A 13,231-nucleotide genomic window follows, 5' to 3' on the forward strand; every position below is an offset into this window, starting at 1 on the left:
AAGCACAAAGCAGAGAAAATGCAGAGGATGAACACATGTCAAGAGCAGCTAAAAAGGGAGAGAGAGAAGATATGTAAGAGAAGAAAGAGGTGTGGTGAACTGTTTGGTTTGGGAATAGGGATCCAATGTTGACAAAGGCCCACCTCATATTTTCACACACTCTTTCATACGTGAACAGGATGTCAGAATAAGGGTGAACTAAAAACAATACATAAAAACATCCATAAAATCTTTCCCAATGTCATTTTGCAGGTTTTCAGTGCCTCTTGCCCTTAAATCCAGCAGAAAGGATATAAGAGGAAAAAAGACAGAAATGGATCAAATCCAAAATGCTTATTTCTTCTTCTTCAAAAAAAAACACCACACAGAACACCGGATCCTTGCTTGAGAAGCAACCCAAACAGAGAGGAATTGGTTTAAATATTGTGACAGCACACACATGTAATACACAACATGTAATATATTTCTTAGATTTGTCGACCATGTAATAAAACACCCCCCCAATAAAACGAATCACATTTTCCATAAAATTGTCCTGTTAAAAAATCCCTTAGGCTATTGGCTGGGGAAAAACTCTTCCATCCAACCTTCCGTTGAATCCAAATCTGTCCCATCTGACAAGCCGAACGAAACCCCGGCCCCAGCCCCTGATTGGCTGCTGTAACCGTATGCCAGGTCCTGACTGGACGTCCTCTGGTAGCCCTGAGGCTGACCCCCTGGCATGTACGGCCCACCCCCTCCCGATGTTCCCGGCATGCCCTGAGCAGGGCCCTGTCCGAAAGCAGCCATGTTGGGCACACCCTGGTTCATGCCTGGCATCACCATACCCCGCGGTTGGTTGGTCCTTGGTTGCCCTGCCATGTGCGGCATCATCGGCCCACCCATTGCCGCTGGGTTTATCGAACGCGGATCCACCATATTCTGTCCGCCCATCGCTTGTGCGAAATGTTGCTTGGCCATTCTAGGAGCCTGGCCACCTTGCATGGCGTATGCAGGGTTACTGTTAAATGCCACCATGTCGTTTGAAGTCCTTCCGCCCATGGCCTGCATGTTTTGCTGCTGCTGCCACGTCTGGCCTCCGCCTCCCATCATGCTTTGCAGTCTCTGAACTTTGGCCATCGGCTGCCCACCAGGGGCAACACCGGCTGATTTTATTTGCTGCTGCGGGAGGGACGGATTCATTAGCATTCCCTGCCCATACCCGCCTCCAGTGCCTCCGCCGACCATCCCTTGCCCGCCGGCGCCCCCTTGTCTCTGCGCCATCAACATGCCGGGCTGGTTGGGATGGTGCTGCTGTTGCTGCTGGAGCATTTGGCCCATGTTTGGGTTCATACCTTGGTACATCCCGGTCTGTGTACCTGCCTGGCCTCCATAGGCCATGCTCATGTCACCCTGCGAAGGCATGGCACCCGAATTTTGGACGGGTGTCATCTGCAGTATCCCAGGGTTCTGTTGTTGCTGCTGCTGCAGAAGTCGAGCGTTGCGCATGTTCTGCAGTGTCTGGTTCCTTGCTGCCATCTCCTGGGGCGTGCCTAAAATAATTTACAATTAAATAATATTAACTGACATCTGATGTTCTCATTACTTTTCCAGTACATCAAAGACTTGTTTCAATTAAAGTCAAATGGCATAAGGATACACTCTCAAAAGCATAGCGAATCACTGTCAATTGTATATGATGACATAAACTGCACACTGAAATCTCCAGATGTCTGTGCATCAAATTAATAATTCCATGTTTGACACCTTAGAGCTTCAATGAACACATATGTATTACATGTTAAAATTATGTTGACAGGCATCAGACAAAAATTGCTATAAATCTAAATAAAATGTAGCTTTAGATTTTCTGCCTTACAGCCCTAACACATATGACTTGAGAATTTGAGCTTATGAAGCTACATTTCTGATATTGTTGTCAGATTTGACTGTTGATAAGAAATATTGTATTAAATTGTAACTCCAACAGACTTTAGTTTGGGTGAATGGATGTGTGTGTTATACTGCTTCATTAGAAATGCTGGCAGATGCACTGGGTGTTGAAGTGGCCAGGCAGTATTTTAAAGTGTCAATAAGGTGGCACTGAGGAAGAGCTTTTGTCTCAAAAATGTTTAGCACTTTTCACTTTTTTACGGCCTCTGAATAAGTATTAAATAAAAGATTTTTGAGGAGGTTATAGCCCTGCATATAACCGTGTGCGGATTGTCATTTCTGCTGGCTTCATGTTGATTTTGGATCTACGCACCGGACTAATTGTGTGACTTGATTTTGGGCATCTGGCGCTGCTCCTCTTCTGTGACTTTAAAGTGTCAATGAAAAAATGATTTCTTTTCATTTTGAAATCGAGAAAAGCATTTATAGGTTTAAAGGAGGAGTTGTGATTTACTTCAGGTCCTTACATTGCTTATATATTAACACCATAAGCCATTTGGCCACAAAGTAATGTGGTCATTATATATAGTGGCAAAGTGTTTAGTGTTTGGGCATGGATATTTTTTGTGTATTTGTATGTGTGCCTTGCCTTGAAACTGCTGGAGCGGGTATGGATTCCTCTGTGCCTGACTCATCTGTCTGGGGAGATGCTGCTGCTGTTGTAACTGGAAAAAGAAAGCAAGCAAAGCAGAAAAAATGCATGAATATCAAAATTCCTTATCAATAATTACAAACAACTGAACAGAAAGCTGAACTCCGAAGCCACGAAGGGTCAGCAGCTGCTTGCACACTCATAAAGGTGACTATTTCATAGGAGTATAAACAAAAGCCCAGCACTATCACCTGTTCTGCCAGCATGTGCTGCTGCTGCTGCTGCTGTTGTCTCTGTTCTCTCATAAGCTGTGCTTTCTGCTGCTCCATCAGATGGAGCTGGACCCTCTTTTCCTGCTCCATAGCCATCATCTGCTTCATCATGGCTGCCTGTTGTTGCTGCTGTGGATTGGGCATATAACTGCCGGGCCCTGCCCCGTTAGGCCCTGCTGAGGTCACTCCCCCCGGTCCTCCATGAGGTGGCTGGACTCCACCAGCCTGTCGCGGCAGTCCAACCACACCTTCCTACAAGCACAAGAAAAGAGAGCTGATCAGAGAGTGTTCTGTATAACAGACGATTCATTTAATCTATTCAGTCATTAAATTATTGACAGCTAAGACACATAATACTGTTCTAATTGCTTAACTGATTATTTTCAGGTTGAATTGTCATTTGATCTCTGGGAACTGGCTTCATTGGTACTAAATTAAACAATATATATATTACATAAACTACAGTTCAAAAGTTAAAAAAATTTTTTTTATACTGTTATTCAGAAAGGATGCATTAAACAGATCAAAAGTGACAGTAACTGTTTCAAGAGTGTTAGAGTAATGTCACAAAAGATTTCTATTTCAAATAATTGCTGTTCTTTTGAACTTGTATTATTCGTTAAAAAATCCTGAAAAATGCATCATGGTTTCCACAAAAATACTGATAAGAAGCATGATTTCTGAAGGATCATGTGACACTGAATACTGGAGTAATGGCTGCTGAAAATTCAGCTTTATTATTCACAGGAATAAATTAGTCTAAAATACATGAAAATATAAATAAATTATAAATATTTCACAGTATTACAGTTTTTACCCTATTTCTGATCAAATAAATGTAGCCTTTGTGAGAATAAGAGACTTCACATGTAAATACCTTTCAATTTAATACTGCAGTAAAAACAATGTTAACATCAATAATGTAAATGGACGTGTCCTTTCCATACCGAGACTTTCAAAAATACTTTAGCCAAGAATAACTGTAGAATATATTTGTACAATGTCATAAATTAAACTTGGTACACTTTCATTAAAATTCATTTCCTAATGAACAAAAATAAAAACTCGCAAATTTTAAGGAACACCAAAGATGATAGGAGCTCTTTATACCCCTCTGAATAGTGGTTAAGGTAATATAAATGTACTTTTACTACACTGGAAACAGACTGTGGTCTTGTCTGAGACAATATAATCTGAAATCCAAAACAAAGAGCAATGAGACCCAGACCACGTGTTATATGGATTTATAAGATCTGACGTCCAAGAAAACTAAACTGAGACACCAAGTAACTATGTTTTCAGGCCTTTTACTACTTTTTTATAGGAACAGTGAGAGCTAGGATAGAGAATGTTAGGCAGAGGAGGGGGGAACTGTTGCAAACTGGATTCAAACTCACATCATCCACGCAAGCACCAGTGTGCCCGAGCACATTCGCTAACCGCAAGGCTTCAATCTGGAGCGATCATTTTATTTAAACCAGCTCTCCACGAGGCTCTTATAACAGAATGAATAATGAGGCACAAACATGCACACGCCACAGGAGATTGTTCAGATAAATCTAGACCAGACCGGTCAATGAGCGCAAATCTGTGTGTAGACAGCTGGATCTCTTCTGTTAACCAGTCATGCTGTCCAAACCTGTGCCGATCAGCACGTACGTATCTGTGTTGAACGCCGGACAGGCCAGATGGGGGCAGTGTTGATCTCCCGCCCCCCCCCAACTCCTTCATTCTCTTTCTCTCACTCCCTTTTTGAGTCGTCATCTATCTCTATTTCTTCCACCTCTGTGCCCATGTCTTCATTCCGATCTCCATCTTTCCCTCCTTCCTCCACATTTCCCTTTACCTCCTTTCTTTTTCTTCTCTTTCACCCTCACCGCCTTACATACTCTTTTTCATTACGATCCCCTCATCCCCCCCTTTCCCTTCAGCTCTCTCTGCAGATGGCTTAATCATGAGTGGTGTAAAAGATGTGTCTCCCTTCTTCCTGCCAGATAATGTGTGTGAGCCAAAGACTCCTCAGCCGATCATGGAGAGAGAAAGAGATGAGGGGTGAGAGAAAAGGACTCAAATGACAGAAAAACATTAAAGAGAGGTTGAAAGAAAAAAACAGGAAAGAGAGACAGAGATAGAGAGAGCGAAAGCAGGTAGCCAGGCAACAGTGGCTGTAATGTTGAGCAGATGGTGCTCATAGGAGCCATGATGGACGACAGCGGGCAGCAGCTGAGAGAGAGAGAGAGACCGAGCGAGAGCAGCGTAAATTAAGTCTCTCTCTTTCATCCTCTCCTCCTCCTCTTCCTGTCTCCATTGCTGATTCCATATCCATCTTTTCTCTTTCGTTCACACATGTGTGAACCACTCTTGATCCTACTGTTCGTGCTTTGTCATCTTTCTCTGAAACTAAACTGTCAGCCGAAAAGATTGTTGAAGACTGTATGGGAGGATCAGTGCAAATACAGTAAGAGTGTTTTGTATAATAAGACTGTTTATAAACTGAATGATTACTGAACTTGAAAATGTTACTGAAAGGTGTAGTAGTGCGTATTTTCTGCAGCTCTAGCAAAACCAAAAAAGTAATTGGGGGAGTCTGTTTCCAAACAGGTTTCCAGGATATTCCTACTGCCAATGTTTAGGCAAACAAGTAGCCCCCAAACTCATGCCACTGGTCTAGCCAGAAGCTGTCATGGTGGACTGCCCAATCAAACAATGATGTTTTGAAACCACCACAGAACTTACACTCTGCTAAGACGTCAAATGGTTCAATTACATTTACTTACTAACGTTTTAAGTTTGAGAAATTTTGAGAGGGGAAATTTTAAACTAAAATTTGTAATTTCTGTAGCACCAGCATCTCCAAATGGAACTGAAAATAACTAAAATAATGACTTCCTGCACAATCTGAATCTGCCATTGGTCAGATAAACAGATAGTCCCTCCCCAACCACACAAAATTAGTTGAGCAAATGTTGCTGTTGTCAGGCTGGTCAGGAATCAAACAATCATAATGTTTTGCTAGTGCCACAGAGTCAGAGTATTTAGATTCTTAGGAGAAATCAGCCTACAAATGGCTTACGTACAGTTGTCTAAGCACATTGAAAGTATTTTAAAATATAACTGACACTCTCAGCTAGGTGAAAGCATTAAAGTCACCATGAAATCAAAATGGAAAATTCTTATTTTTGAATGGAATACTGTATTGTTTATTATAAATAATTTATCCGTGCACTTCATTATTTTTTTTTTTAATTCATGTGCCCTCGTAATCTTTAATCAAAAACGTTAACCTCCCCTCCCCCTCAAAACAACTCCTCTTCAGGTCACGAGCTATGGTGCAAGGGCGGAGCTACCTGGAACTGCCAGCAGCTGCAGTGACATCAGTGACGTTTGGAATAAACGACAGGGGGAACAGCTGAAGCTGATGCTTCACTTTATAGCACTGACACCAGTCATGAGGGAGTACGTTACCCCTAAACATTGAAAAGATATTAGGATATTACGACAACATTACTCATCGCAAACTAATTTTTTTCATGAATATGACTTAACCTGATGGAGGACGCACTCAGTCATTCAGGCAGTCTCTCTCTCTCTCTCTCTCTCTCTCTCTCCCTCTCTCGTTTTGTGCCGTTGATCGTCATTGTCATCCTTAATAAATAAAACATTTATTCATGCTTGGGTGCCGGCTGTGAATCCAGTGGAGAGAAATCCCCACCACTAACTGCAAACTGGCATTCAGATCTGCCTCCATTTTGTTAGCAACGCCCCAGCTTCCAACAATCCAATCAATTCCCGAAGGATGAAATCAAGTCCTGCCCTCTCATTTCAGATGCCGTTTCACTCGGATATGCGTCACAGCAGAGAAGAAAAGACAATCGCAACTTCCGTTTCATGCCGACTTTAAGTGCAAGGTTTTACCAAAGGCAACAAACAAACACAAACAGGCAAGACTATCCGATGATGGCGAACTCTAAATGTTCAGCTCATCTGCAGTTGTTAAAGGTGTTGGAGGATGTGCTAAGGAAAACAGCTCACTGCAGTTTGCACAAAGCAATACATAGTGCAATACAGAGAGTCAGAGTGATTGCTTTCATTGATCTCATGTATACACACACAAACACACATTGATTACCAGTAGTGAGCCTTGGCCCAGATCAGACACTAATCTGAGGGGCTTGCTCACAACATCCTCTCTAATAATACACCACGCGCCAACACACAGCCCTCATGAGGGTGTTTGGGAGTGTGGGTGGTGGTAGTAGTGACTGGCCAATTCAACAAATCTGAGCTGAATACTGACAGACGAGCACATAAACTCAAGCTATGACAAATGTTAAAGAATTTTGGCAATACCAAAGATGATGCATAAATTTAGCTTCGGCTGATCATTTGCAAGTTCAGGCTCAATATGGCTTAAAGACTCAAGAGAGGAAGTTTCAACTGCTCTCAACTGGTTGACAGATTTTTGAATGCCTGAAATCAAGAGAGCAGGGTGGTGGCATATTTATACTTACACACTTCCTATAACTACTGCTCTTATATTTATGCATAATGTTTTTATGCAAAACAGCTTGGTGCTTTAATCAAGTTCATGCAATCCCTGGTAATTGAACTTCCGACCATCGCATGGTATGTTTTACTGTTACTCTCAAGCAGCACTATCCTTAGAAGGATTGATTAAACAGAATGATGAAATAAAAATACACTACAACAAAGGTGTGGAGTGGCCGCTGTCTAACAAAACCACCAGGTGCTGCTGCCGCCATCATATTATTTGCTTGAATATCAATCACGTCAAATCTACTGAGAGCATAAACAAATGAGAGCTTGGCAGGCACAGGATCACCAGCCAAAACCAAGAACTCACAAATTCAATTTGCAATTACATCACAAATGGCGCTTTTCCACTGCGTGGTACGACTCGGCTCGGTTTGCATTTCCACTGCAGCTTAGTACCACTTTAGAATGGACGGGATTATTCACATGTCGTTATAGTTGTGCCGCCTCTATTGCCGTGACTCCTGAAAAACTTTTTTCATTCCGCATCGCCCCATCAAGCTCTCGCTGGATCCGCTCCACTATCAACGAGAGGAACGTCTGTACTTCATCCAACAGACCACGAAACCGCCATTTTTTGGTTGTTAAAAAAAAGGTGCGCTCGTTCAAAACAGTTGTATCCGATCCTTTGCTGGCTGTGCTGATTTAAATCTAGCGGTTCTGTTGTGTTTGTGTCGCAAATTCAGTGACGCGGGTAGGGACGATCCTCTCCGGCCAATCCGTGATCAGCAGAGTTTACACGTCACGTTTTGGTAACGGTACAGTTCACTTGGAACCTCAACCGAGGTGGTACTAAAAAAAAGTACCAGGTACTGTACCCAGTGGAAAACCCTCCAAAAAGTGAACCTTACCGAACCATACCGTGCCGTACCATGCAGTGAAAAAAAGCCAAAACTGACCACAAACAAAAGCATATTTCATATTATCCATATATCTACTGGTGCAATGACAAAGAACAAAGAAATGCCCAAGTCGCCATTCTTTTGTGTGTTAAAATCTCCATAACACACCTGTTATGAGGTAGGACTGGCTGTGCTGCAGCCCACCCCCTCATTTCCCACTCTTCCGTCCCCTACTCCACAAACTCTCCACCTCTCTACCCCCAACCTTCTGCCCTCCCTTTCCTCCCCATGTTGCGTTATCTCTCCCAGCTTCTATATTCCCTTTCTCGCTCTCTCTATTCCTCTGCACAGAAGCCATTAGTGGTGGCCGTAAAGCCATATTTCTGTCTACAGCTCAATTACACACACGCACACACACACACTCACGCGTGCACATGTTCAGCGCCAGTTCATTGAACATTATGGATAGAAATCCATCCGCAGATCTGCACTCTGCTTTCTCCATATGAATCCCTAATAAACAATTCCAGTAAACAGACTGAAACGTCAAATGATGACATTAACCCACAGATTTCTGTTTATGTTCATTTCAGCAGCCAAAGTGGGTGACGACATCTACAAAATCAGATCAGTTACTTAAAATAGTGTGAAATCAAATTAAATGATCGCTCTTTGAGAAAGACTGGCGTTAAAATGCAACAGATACAGTGTCTGAATGAGGCTACTTGTTTTCCTTTGTTTGGACAAGTCTGCGGCGTGAAATTGTGCGTTGTTCATTGGCTGCGCCTCAAAGTTTTAGAAATAAATACTGAGCACACGCGGCTCAATTAAACACAAACGGACTCGCTCTGTGTGGATCTGCAGGTAGAGGTAAGACGAGAAAATTATGAAATCTGATGTAAGGCCGAGAAAGGAAAGACAACAGAAGCAAAGCGAAATAGAGGTCCCCCTTATGCTTCCTCGCTGTTACGCTCACTCTTCCTGTCTACCACTCTCCTTTTTTCTTTATGGAGGATAAAATGCAGTATTTGGAGCAATAAGCTATTCTGTTCTGCTTTTTTAAAGGAAAAGTTAAGGAATTCCATAAAGAGGCCCACACAAAATCAGTGCCAGACATTCATAAAGTTCTACACATTTACTACATCATTATTAAATATTTTGGGTCATTTGTTCGTGTTTTCAGATATGAACAATAATGCAACACGTCTTCAGAATTTCACAGGTTTTTCTCCAACACCAGCATAGAAAGCGCAGGAGAAGTATGCAGATTTGCATGCGTATGTGCGACCTGCATGTGTCATACAATATGCAGATTTACCCTTAAAACACAACAGAATTCAGAGTTGTATGTCACGACAGGTGCTTGCGCGTGTCTGTTTCAAAATATTCTCTCATTCTTTCTCCTCTTATCTCTCCTTTGTTTCTCGCAGCTGTGCCTTGTTGAAAGCGATCATGACTAATTATTCAAGGCACAACAGACGCAGAAATTATGATGAACTTTATTATCCGAGTGAGAGAATGAGAGAGAGAGAAAGAGCAGAAGGAAATGTTTTAAGCTGTTGAAACGGTGTTTGATTGGTGAAGGGTTTTTAAGTGTGTCTGTGACAGATTAATTGTCATCTTTTACTGTCTCACGTTCCTGGGATGAGTGAACCAATCATGGCTCTTCTCTAAAGAGATCTCCTTTTTTTATTGTCCAACATTCCCACACAGGGAGGCAAGCTCAGGCTCTGATAAATTGAGTGTGTGTACCTGTGGAATGAGGGAAGCAGAGTGCGTCAATAGTACATGTGAGCTTTGTTTCAAATCCTAGGGAGCTGCCTACCTAGAGAGCATTTTAAGGCATCATAGGCATGCAACCAATGCACCAAAAAGTACAAAAAAAGGTAAAGAGAAAACAGTAAAAAAAAAAAAAAAAAGATAGTAAAAGGATAGTCCACTCAAAAATAAAAATGGTCATCATTTACTCAGGCTTGTGTCATTCTATCATGTAAGATATTTTGAGTGTGTTTTTTTTTTTTGTCCATACATAGAAGTCAATGGTAACCAAAATGATTTGGTTACCAACATTTTTCAAAATATCTTCTTGTGTTCTACAGAAGGAGGTCATTCAGGTTTGGAAAGACATGAGGGAGTAAATGACAGAATTTTCATTTTTGGGTGAACTATCCCTAAATTCCTTGTTTTATTCATTTTGAAGATACCTTATTTAAGCCCAAATCTAAGGCAGTGCTGACCCACAGCACAAAAGGCAATCCCACAATGCACTGCAACAATGTTCATTAAAACAGCTAACTTTATGTAACAATAACAAAAAATAGACTATTTCACGCCACATATGCACGTCCTTTGTATTTTTATGCTTATCTGTGTGTCAAGCTGCAAGCTTAGCAACACGCAACTCCATTGGAATCAATTGTGAGTTGGGCCTCTGTGCATTTCCAGCGCTATATGTGTGACGCAAAGAAGTGTTGCCTATGTAAAGTGTCCCAAATCACTCCCTAGTGACATTTCAGAAGCTGCCTTAAAAGGTAGCTGTCTATATAGCGCTAGGTTTTCGGAAAGGAGCCACATTGTTTAAAATCACATTTGAAATATGACGCATTGTGTGTTTGTGATGTGTGCGAGTATGCGCTAGCGTGGCTTTAGTGTTCGGTTTCACAACCACCCTCTCCCAGGCACTTTTTCTCCTGAGCAGCAATTACCAGGGCCTTGATTTATGTGTCCAGTCACAGAAGCCTCCTCCCCCTCTCTTTTCCTCCCTCTCTTGCAGGCCTTTTATCAGCAAGTCACTCTCTAACAGCACCGGAACCACCCCGGAGACAGACCTCATCAGATAACTCACACACACACGTATGCACGCAATGAAATCTTTAAGAAAAAAACCTCATCCTCTCGGGACGGGGTGCAATCATTTAAGTTTCTGAGAGCGTAGCATCCACGCACGCACGTATACGTATGCATCGTGTTGTATGTTAATGCGGAGGGCACCACACACACTCTCTCTCTCTGTCTTGCGTGTTCTGTCTATAGTGAGAGATGGGTGGGGGGAGGGGCTGAAGAATGCACGGCCTCGGGGGGCTTCCGATGCTAAAGAGTGAGGGAGAGAGTGACAGAGTGGTGGAGAGGAAAAAGGAGGGGGAGAAAAAGGGAGGTAAACAATCCGGCACACTTACAGAGCGCAGAGGGGAAATAGAGAGGACGGGTAAATGTGTTTAAGAACACACACATACAACACCACCTCAAAAGAGCCGTTCGTGGGCGAGACTCTGACACACTCGTTTGACAAGGAAAAGGAAAGGCAGAGGAAGAGACGAGGTGTCTTTTTTTTCTACAGCGTGACAGTGTTGACTGTTGACGGCTAGGAATGTCATTGTGGGCAGCGAGAGGGAATTGCCAGACATGAAGCAAACTAATTACTGGCTGATTCACTAATTACCTCCAGAGAACGCGATGGAGAGAGAGCTGCTAAGTGAGCATCTCCCCTTCCGTCATGAAATAATGGGAGAGGAAAAGAACAGCAGCCTGACACAATGTGCTTCGTGACATCATAATGAGAAATGAACAAAGGCCCATTTGTTGCATTTTTCTTAAACAAATGTTGCCATATAAACCTTTAGGTTTAAAACTAGAACTACTGTAAACACGTAAAAAAACTAAAAACTTCCTAGGCGCATTTCACAATGTCTGGATTGCTAATATACTTGCTGTTGATGTTTGGCTCAACATATACTTGGGTTTTTACAGTACAACCTTTCAAAGTATACTCCATTTGATAGTGTGAGCTTGACATATGCGCAGTAGAACAACCTAATCATTGTCCAGTGTTTGCATTTTTTTTTTTTTTATTTCAAAAAATGTATGAACGAAAATAATGTAGGCCTATTCATACTCGTTTAAAGTAGAGTTGCAGGTGTCATTTAATCCCCCAAAACAAGCACTTAATGCAGGTGTCTATTGTTTTTTGCCATCTTCAGTAGTTTGTTCTTGTTCTGTCTCTTCTACTTCATTTCCAACTTTGAAACAACAGTGGGAATCAGTGTTGCCTCCTTTTGGACTGTAATTAGCGCATGTTAGCATGGATAGAAACACACACACACACACACACACACACACAGACATGCACGCTGATGACCAAATTCACATCACGCAGACTGAAAACATACCCTAGCGTACGAGTAAAAAAGTATATTTTCTTATTAGTATATATTATTTACTTAGTAGTATATTAAAGTGTATTTCACTCACGGATCATACTTCATACCTGTTGAGTTCCCATGTATAAATGGATTTGACTGATAAACAAGATATGCGTGTTGTAGGGCTGGGCGATATGACGATATTATCGTATTATCGACATTATATTATCGACATTATCGGAAAAAAGACAAATGATAAACCTAGTAAGTTGCAAAAAATATTTGACATAGCCCCATAGTCACCATACAGGTCTTTTTGCATGCAAGAATTAAATAATTTAGTAGGAGGGTTGGGAATTGAAAAGCTATTCCAATTTCGGAAATCAGATCTGATGCGTAAGGTTAGGAATCTAATTACTTGTTATAAAATTACATTTCGATTCTGCTTCTCAATTTCTGTATGCGCATTTATTGTGATTTCAAAAGATTCAACTGCAAGAAGACGAAATAGAACTCACTTCTGCACTCGTGCGCTGTTTTCTGTGCTGCTCTCTCACACACACACACAAAAGCCGCCTCTTATATACGCGAACACTGGACTGAGCTCTCTTTCTCGCATTCTTACACATTCGAATGGACAAAGACACACAGAATTATATCAAAATATCCCATAAATGCAATCGGTTATGTCTTAAGTGAACGTAAAGAGTCGAGAAAGAAAACAAGGGTGTATTGGATCCATGCATTGACAACAGCCGCTGCCGCCAGTCATTAATGTTAATCAAAGAACAAAAGAAAATCCCTCACTGATCTTGACTGAATCACTTTTGTAACCTCAGTTTATATTTTATTTGCCTGTTGTTCGGCGCTGACTACTGTAATGGCAACGTGCATCTGTGT

At 41.8% G+C, this 13,231-nt stretch overlaps 1 protein-coding gene across 1 annotated transcript in view; it reads right to left on the reverse strand.

The window, feature by feature from the left end:
* Positions 1 to 8: 8 nt before the first annotated feature.
* Positions 9 to 13,231, reverse strand: part of LOC107674228 (mastermind-like protein 3) — a 119,808-nt gene continuing 106,585 nt past the window's right edge. Inside the window, exons 3-5 of the mRNA XM_016468145.1 lie at positions 2,776 to 3,048; positions 2,522 to 2,597; positions 9 to 1,532 (exon numbers count right to left, since the gene is read on the reverse strand). Of these exons, the coding sequence (XP_016323631.1) occupies positions 556 to 1,532; positions 2,522 to 2,597; positions 2,776 to 3,048 (1,326 nt within the window). The 3' untranslated portion in view covers positions 9 to 555. The remainder of the gene's footprint in view (positions 1,533 to 2,521; positions 2,598 to 2,775; positions 3,049 to 13,231) is intronic.

Source organism: Sinocyclocheilus anshuiensis, unplaced genomic scaffold (genome assembly GCF_001515605.1).
Source record: "Sinocyclocheilus anshuiensis isolate Anshui unplaced genomic scaffold, SAMN03320099.WGS_v1.1 scaffold728, whole genome shotgun sequence".
NCBI lineage: Eukaryota > Metazoa > Chordata > Actinopteri > Cypriniformes > Cyprinidae > Sinocyclocheilus > Sinocyclocheilus anshuiensis.